Source organism: Lynx canadensis, chromosome F2 (assembly GCF_007474595.2).
Source record: "Lynx canadensis isolate LIC74 chromosome F2, mLynCan4.pri.v2, whole genome shotgun sequence".
Classification (NCBI taxonomy): domain Eukaryota; kingdom Metazoa; phylum Chordata; class Mammalia; order Carnivora; family Felidae; genus Lynx; species Lynx canadensis.
Window position 1 is genome coordinate 38244647 of NC_044320.2, and position 8642 is coordinate 38253288.

General features: G+C 51.5%; 1 protein-coding gene across 2 annotated transcripts; it reads right to left on the minus strand.

Moving 5' to 3' along the window:
* Window positions 1-470: 470 nt before the first annotated feature.
* On the minus strand, window positions 471-8287 carry OSR2 (odd-skipped related transciption factor 2). 2 transcript variants are annotated; one of them, XM_030304458.1, is made up of 4 exons: window positions 7930-8287; window positions 3092-3860; window positions 1926-2025; window positions 471-1084 (listed from the first exon to the last, which is right to left on the minus strand). In XM_030304458.1, exons 2-4 carry the CDS (start codon window positions 3745-3747, stop codon window positions 1010-1012), a joined length of 831 nt encoding a protein of 276 aa, XP_030160318.1. In that variant the 5' UTR covers window positions 3748-3860; window positions 7930-8287; the 3' UTR covers window positions 471-1009. The 2 variants fall into 2 exon arrangements, with proteins under 2 accessions (XP_030160318.1, XP_030160317.1); XM_030304457.1 differs by having other exon boundaries at window positions 471-1166.
* Window positions 8288-8642: the final 355 nt, after the last annotated feature.

The following is an 8642-nucleotide window of genomic DNA, read 5'->3' on the forward strand; positions in this document are numbered from 1 at the left end:
CCCTAGGAAAGCAATATTTTCACAGCTAAGTAGTTTCTCCTTTCTCCTCTTGTCCCCCATCTTCTGAAGGTTGTATCTTCCTGCGCTCTTCTATAGGAGGATTATTAGACTTCTCTCCTGAAACCAGGGTAAAGTCTCTGTCTACAGTGCTAAATCATAGTGTTCAAAGTCTAATGGTAAGAGAAGTCCATCATAAACTTTGACATTAGGTCAAGGACTTTTCCATCTTGTGCTTTCAGGTAGGTCAGTCATGGAGTTGCATGCGATTAACAATCATTATATTGCTTTTTATCAGAAGGAATAACACACAAAGAATTAGAATAAACAAAAGAGGATAAAACCTCGAGGGTATCAATTTTAATATCTGTGAAAACCAAAAATTCCAAATCTAAATTGTCCAATTCAAAAATACCATAACACAGAAAGGGAAGAGCTGAAGTCTCAGTAAGAGAATTGTGAGAAGTCTTATTTTAAAAACCTAGGAATAAAGAAAACCCTCAATGTTGAGTATTTTAGAGGCATCCTACTCTCCCAGAGCCCAGCAGAAGAACAGAAGTTAAATAGCAAGACACTTTTGCAGAAGTGTTGAAACAAACAAGAAAAGGTTTTATTTTGAAAATACACTCTTTAAAGATAAATTTGGCTTCCATTTTCCATATCTAGGTGCATCCAACAAGATACAAAAACGAACAAAACAAAACAACAAAACGAAGACCCACGACATTATGTACAGAGCTCTAAAATGAGCTGTGAATATCTACAAGAAACTAGCATATACTCTTTGTGAAGGGATGTACTTGTGTGGCTTTCTACAGTCCTCAGTCCTCGAGAAGAAGAGTTAACTCCCTGGAGCTGCAGGTGCGGCTACAGCAAGGGAAGAGCTGGGGTCAGTGAGGGGTTGGGGGTGCGACCCTTGGGTGGGAGGCGTGGAGAAGTGTCTGGGGAGGGGAGCAGCGGCGGCACGGGACACATCCTGGGCTTCTCTAGAAGTCCTGCCGCGGGGTGTGAGTCAGGCTGTGCCGCCGCAGATCACAGTTTCGCCTGAACACTTTGCCGCACCGCTCGCAGCTGTAGGGCTTGATGTCTGTATGGGTGAGAAGGTGAGTTTTCAGATTACTTCTCTGATTAAAGGTTCTTCCACATGTGGGACATTTGTGTGGAGATTCCTGTTCAGATGTGAAGCAAGCAAAGGATTAATCCTTCACACCACCACCGCACCCTTCTCAATAGTTTCTGTCTTATCGGTATCACAAGCGTTAACATAACACGCGCACGACAACAAAAGAGGGGACTTGCACGAACAAATCTGGCTCCTAATCCTCCAATCAAGAACGCACTCGCGCAGGCACACACAGAGGCCCGATTACACTGATAACTGCCGGTGGCCACCGCGGTGGGCTTTGTGATTTCCAGCTCTTTACATTTCATCACCGTGTCACAGGCAGGAAAAGGAGGAAGGAAAAAACTCTAATCCACTCTTAAGGAACGACATTCTCCCGGGTAATAAGGCTCCTCTTTGCTGGAAAATTAAACTATTCCTCAATGTTCTGAAAACTACAAATTATGAGGCCCCTGGGAGAGAGAGCATATGGGATTTCACTATGCCTCCATTATCAAAATTACCTTTATTTCCTCCCAAACACGAAAGCTTTAAATGCAGGGCAGATCAGATGGAAAAAAAAAAAATCTAAAGTTAGGACTTAGAATAAAGAGAATGGCCTTTTCTTTAAGAAAAATATAATAATGCTTTATGGTAGGTAAGAGTAATTTTTTGCATAAAAAATGCTGAGTGCTGCTTTTCCCCACCTCGAAAACTAAATCTAAACAGAGCCTTTTAAGAGAAAGAGCTTGCCATTGAACACCTTTGTGAGCAAAGATGATAAAACGAAACCAGCCATTGTTTTTAAACAAGAAAACAAACTTACCTGCATATGTAAAGTTTTGTGAACCGCTAGAGTTCTAGACTGACAAAATCCTTTCCCACACTCCTGACATTTGAAAGGTTTTTCTTTGGAATGGATATACCTGAAAATCAATATAAGGTTTCATTGAAATGGTTTTACACCATGGTGAGGAGTTTCTTTTGACAGTTACTCAAAACCAAGTCGTGAAAGGGCAGAAGAAACGGGATTCCCATTATTTATGTTTATAGATTGTATTTTTTTTCCTCTGTGTAATTCTGTTTATGGTTAACCTCAACTAACAGATTCTTCAAAACATTCACCGGACGCCGGCTTTATCTACACTTGATCGCCCTCTCTGGTGTATTCTGGAGCTCAAAATCGTGCCGAATGAGTCCTTCTTGGTCTCTTCGGTTTTCTCTGGTATTTAAACTGGCCAAATCAGGATGTTAGGCAAGGCCGACTTTAGGGGAACCGATTTTACCCAATCCCTAAACAGCCGCGGAGGATCCCAACAGGAGTCCCAGTGCTGTAGAACTACAAGCAGGGTCCAAGAAAAGATACCCCCACCCCCACTCCTTGGAAGCTTTTACCCGATGAAAACACTTACGTTACAGTATTTCTTCAATTGCCATTTATTAATGCAGAGTTTAAGGTCGTAGGGTGTTGCGGGGTGGGGACCCGTTTCTAAATTCAGTGATCTCAAGACCCCCATAAGTAAAATAAAAGAAAGGTCGCCTTGGCAGGCTCTGGGGCACACCTGGGGGTGGGGAGATAGGGAAAGGAGGGAACCCAGTAGAGGTGGCCCGAGTAGATTTCTAGAAATGGTCTGACAGCAGCTAGAACTGGTACCCACCGTGGGAAGGTCTTTGGGGTCCCTCGGCTTTATTGGCCCCACCCCCCATTGGCGACCCGGAGGAAACTGGGAAACGCATACAAAGACCAACCCACCGGATTGTAACTGCCTAAGAATGAGGAAAGGCCCTTCCGCATCCCAAACCAGGTCGCAGCCAGAGACAGAGGAGGAAAAAGGTAACAGTTGGGGGTTAGCTGTAGCTGGCCAGGGAGGGCCTTTGGGAATGTATTCTGGTTTAGAGGGGATTTTGGTGACACTTAGACTGTCTATCAGGACTCGGTACTCTGAACAAAGTCGACTTCCCTACCCAGGCCAACCTCTTTTCCAACCTCACCTGTGATCCCGCAGATGATCTTGCCTCCGGAAGGCCTTGTGGCAGATGTCACATGTATATGGCCTCTCGTCCGTGTGGGTCCTCTCGTGGATGAGCAAGTTGTAGGATTTGGTAAAGTGTCTGCCGCAAAACTTGCAGATAAACTCTTTTTTCGTTTTGGAGGGCAACCTCCCTCTGGAGGGCTTTCTGTCCGGAGTCAATTTACTGAGCCCCGAAATGGGGCTACCTAGCCCCGGGCTCAGCTTGGTCAGGTCTCCCATCTTAGGGGGGTCCTCTTGCGTGGCGGCCACGGCCAAGTTGGCAAAGTCAAAACGGGGCCGGTCTTTGTGCAGGGCTGGGAGGACATGGGCAATGGCTCCCTGCTTGGGGTGGAAGAGGTGGGTGGTAAAGGGCAGAGCCGGGAAGGGGAAGCGTGCGTCCACGAGGCCCTGCGCCGCCGCCATCTCGGTGATGGTGGAGCGGGTGATCTCGTGCACGTTGGGGTACCCCAGCGTCCAGTGGTTCATGTGCATGGTCTGCACGGCGCTGAGACCGTACAAGCCCTGCAGGTGGTCCACCGCGGCGGGGAAGGTGTTCACGGCCTGCAGGAAGGAGTAATTGGTGAGCTGCAGCGACGGGTGGAGCGGGATGGGCGCCGGCAGGGCCTTGCTCCCCATTTTCCCTGGTGCTGGGGGGCGGAGGGAGCCGCCCCTGTCTTCCAGGACTCAGAGGCAGGTGGGCGTGGGGCTCCGGCGAGAACCCAGAGAGACAAAGGCACGCAGAGAAAACCCTAAAAATGGCAGGAGAAGAGAGGGGGAGAGTTGTGACTATTATCCTAGCAGGCTCGGCCTGCCCTTTGGCGCCGGCGCGGGTTACCACACCTTCCTTCAAAGTCCTCCTTCCCACTCTACACCAGGGCCCCCCGAAGGAGTGGTGAGGGATCCCCACAGCGCCTGCCGTGCGGGTCCGAACCATGCTCAGACCCGGGGCCAGGGTGTCAGGCAGGGCGGGAAGTGGCTTTCCGGCGAGCCGGGCGCCCCGGCGGCCCTTCTGTGGGCGCCCAGAGGAAGGTGGGGTTGGCGGGCACGCACTGAGCGGAAGACCCAGGCCCCGGGAGAAAGAAAGGCGGGCTGGGGGAAGGCGGTGCTTCAGCCGAGGCAGCACCCAGTTCAGCCCATCCAGCCCACCCTGTCCGGCGAAGGTCGGGCAACCGCGACGGCCCGCGACGCCAGCACCCGCAGGCCCAGGGCCGAGCCTCTGTCGCCGCGGCGCCTCCGAGCTCTCCGGGCAACGACACGGACCGCCCGGCGGAGCCCGGGTGCTGCTGCTCCCCGCGCTGCGCCCCCCGCAGGCCGTTCCGCCGCGTGGTCGCCTTTCCCGCGCTTACCCCGGCCACGCCGCGGGTGCGGGAGCGCAGTCGGGGTGCGCTTCGCGCTCCAGGGCCGGAGGGCCCTCGGAGGGGCCGGTCTCGCCCCGCGTTGACCTCGGAGGTTTTCTTTTTCCTTCCTCTGCCTCAGTCCCATTTATCAGCGGTGACGGGCCGCAGGAAAGAAAAGTGACACCTCTGGAGCCGGTTCAGCCTGGAATCGCCCCCTCCTCCTTCCCAGGAGCCGTCCCCTCCCACCCCCGACCAAGATCCCTTCCAGATGGTTCAGGCTCTCGGGGGTGGGGTGCGGTGGTAGGGGATACGGGTGGGTGGGCGGAGAACCTCCCTGAGGCCGGAACCCCTTCTCCCAGACTGAGCGCCAAGCTCTCGGGAGGCGGGAGCGGCTTCCCGGCCTGGCACCGGGAGCCGCTCCTACACCAGAGAGGCCTCAGAAGGTGAGAAGAGAGGAGTGGAGAGGAGAGTGGACTCCCTGGGGAAGGGGCAGCAGGGGAGCCACGGCGGGCCGGGTACAGTGCGGCTTTGCCAGCCTGGAGGAAGGTCGTTTATCTGCTGGGAGATGTGTGCGGCCTGGGCCTAAGCAGGGAGCACTCACTCCCCTCTTCCTGCTCCCCCAATGGCAATACAGAGGTCTGATTTCAGACCCCGGTTCCCCAGGACACCCTACCTGCATTTTAGGGAAAGGCCCACCTTTTCCCACCGCCAGCCGCCTTTTAGCAGCGGTTCTGCCAGCTCCTTAGACCTGGGCCTTGCCTTTGAGGGAGGCTCCCCAGGTGCGGGACTCACAGCTAAGTGCTTGCGAGGGGCCGGCGGATCGATTGGAGCCATTCAACCTTTTAAGCCTGGCTTTTGAACCCAGCCGGAAGGTTGGAAAGTTTGTCCAGTGCTCCTTCACCACCCATCCCTTTACACGCCTGAATCTATTCTAGTGCGCTGTGAAGTGTTGCCCGCGGGTCTGAGGGCAGACTTGGGAGACTGCGATAATGACACAGCGCTCTGACAAGGCAGAATTTGGTCGCTTCAGTGAGGCCCACACCTTCTCTCTCTCCTCCTCTGGAATGCTCAGAGACGGGGATTTATTAATGAACCGCTTCTGCCTGGTCGTATTCGGTCTGGGAGTTCAGACCGGGGGTTAATGAGAGGTGTGGAAGAGTCAGAGGGTCTCAGTCAGACCATTCAACCGAAACTGTAAACCTCCATTAGTAATAAACTTTCCCACCACAAATCACGATTCATTTTTGTTCAGTGGCAACCCTCAAGCCCTCCTAGAAAGGCAGGGAAAAAGGATTCTACTAACATTCCTAGTAATCTATCTGATTATCTCATTTTCCATTAAAAATAATAAATTACACGTTTATTTCCTTCTTTTTGTGTAATGAGGATTTTCCAGAGATTCAAAATATTATTTTTCCCCTAGTGTTAAAAAGTGGTTTCCCCCATAGAGAGGAAACCGAAATTATTATTTGGGTGTATTCCCAGACTAGATTTCTTAGAAATAAATACAGGAGGCAAAGTATAACTCCCACCACTGTTATGAGGAGGGGGGGGGTGGTTGTCAACTGAAGGAATATCACCACCTGTAATTTCCACTTCAAATGCACAAAGTGAAATCTGCCATAAACATTATGCATTAATTCTGCCAGCAAAAAGTTGAGTGCCATCTTCCTGCCATTTTCTTCAAATGGTTAAAATTACACAAAAATTAGCAACTCCATTACAATTCAGCTCCAAAGCAGCATAAACGTGCTATTTCATAGTAAGTTTTCATTTTAATTTGCAGGACAGATAGTTTCTTCATAGAAGAAGAACAAACCAGTGGTGACTTCAACCCTTTTACAAGCAGAACGACTCTAAATATCCACCAAACACTTTTGCCATAAATAATCAGGGAATTTAGATTTCCACTCTCCCACTGAGTTGCTGGAAATATATGTCAAAAGACGTTTTAAGTCAACGAAGAGAGCTAAAGTACTTTCATTTTGTCTGGAGTGGAGCATGTAGTTCCCACACTGAGCTTCAGGCAGTAACAGAGGTCATCATCCTCTGCTGTCATTTCTCCACTACCCCTTTTTGGACCACTAGTTACTTCTAATTTTACAAGGAAAGAGCCAGTGAAAAACAAATATTTTGGTGAAGCTGAGACTAATTTTCTTTTATCAGTCTTCTTCACAGGGATTTCCAGGCACGAGCAGAAGTTCTGTAAAATTTAATTCACTGGCTGTCAACAAGTGAGATGTGTCCATACTAATTTCATTTCACCGAAGCTTTCAAAACATGGGAGGAAAAAGGTACGTGGTAATCTGATAGAGTCTTGCTCTTTGGTAATGCTGTTATTACATTCAGTTATCTAAAAATAAGACACAGTCAGGGGTCATCTGCTAAAACCTGTGTGCTAGTGTGAGAGAAACGACTGATGGATCCATAGGCTTGCTGAATTTCAACCGAAGCCACAATGGAATTTTACATAAATCAGAGCTATAGTCCCAGTAGATATAAGGAGATCATTTAAAAAGTACTAACGATGGCCAGACTGGATCAGGTGAACAGAGGAAAAGGGCCGCGAAGTTCCTGCCCCTTTGCAGCGCCTCTGCCTTTCCAAGGAGTTAATTAAATTAAGATGCCTTCCGCATAATCTGGGTTCTGTTTCTCTCTGCTCCCTCGCTCTCCCTGCGTGAGTAATTTTCTTGTTTTGCTCAGGACTGCAGTTTGTTTAGCTGAGAAAGTAGCTGTCTGCGCCGTTTCGCTTCGGGAAATGCCAGCCCTCTTTTGTTCTCTAGGTTCTAACAGGTAGGGAGACGGATTCCCCCCGCTCCCTCCGCAAACACCTTTTTTCTCCTTCCTTCCTGCAACCGCCACTACTCCTTTCTCTGTTGCTCTTACTCGAGGAGGCGAGCGTTTAAACCCTCAGGGAATTTGCCTTCTGCCGCCTCTCCAGGACTGGAGGCTGGGAGGAAAACCAAAAGCCCAGCACAAGGTTGGAGGATTACCTAGGACTGAACTGTAACTTCCCTCTTGCAACGCGCTGGCTAGGCAGGCACTGTGAGTCCCCGCGCGTCCGCGCTGCGCTGCGCTGCGCTGCTGCGGCTGCCCCGAGCTGCTGCGGCTGCCTCGGGACTGGTGGACCAGGAATACTGGGGCACCATCAGAAGCACATGGGATTATGGGGTTTTATCTGAGCGTATGTTGAGCAGCTTTTCTAAGAAGCCTTGCCGAACACTTAGATTAAATGTCGCAAAACAGAACTAAAACAGCGCATACAAGTGTGTGCCATTGGGTGTTAGCTGGGAGTGGTGTGCCTGGAATCCGATTAAGTGAGAAACACAGTGCCCCAAGATTGCATCCATATGATTTCTTTTCACAGTTCTGAACTTGGGGCACGCGGGACCGAGAATCTGAGTGTCCCCCACACCCCCGACACCCATCCTCCCTTCCTTCCTTCTGGCGGTTGCAGCCCCTTCCCAGAGCGGACACTCACCTCCCTCGGAAAGGTCCGCCTGGGCACCTTCGCTCAGACCCGGCCCAGGTAGTGAGGCGCACGGCTCGGAAAGGTCATTGGGTCCTCGCCGGGCAAACTTCTTTTTCCGAGCGGAATCCCGGGAGCCGCGGACATGATCTGGAGGACGACGAGCAGCAAAAACGAGAGCGGATCCTCGCCTTCGTGGGGGACTGTGGACGTGGAGTTTGTAGAGCCGGGGGGGTGGTTAAGCCGGGGCTCAGCGCTCGTCCGGAACCCCGCGTCTCCGCGAGCCTCTTGCCGCGGACTCCGGGTAAGGTCGGAGTCTGCAGCCTCGCAGGGCCATCACCCTCCAGCAGCGCGCGCTCAGAGCTCTGTCCCCGCCCGCGTCCCTCCCCAGGCTGCTCGCGGCCCGGAGTCCCGGGCTTTAGTAGCAGCCCCGCCTCCCCTTCGGGCGGGCGTCCTGCAGCCGCGCGGGGCCCACGGAGCCTGGCTCCGCCTCCGAGCCCGGCGCCCGCTAATGGTCCACTCTGTTTACTTGTGTTTGGATAGCAACTGAGTCTTAAAGGCACAGGTTTGCTGGAGGTTCCCCTGTTACAGAGATGAGCCGAAGGTGACTCAGTTCAAAATTCACACACAAGCAAAGCCCACCCCCTTCCTTCTCCGTGCCACTTTTCCTTACACTGTGAGAAACCAAACAACTGGTTCTCTGCGTCCTGAAGACCCTGCAGAGA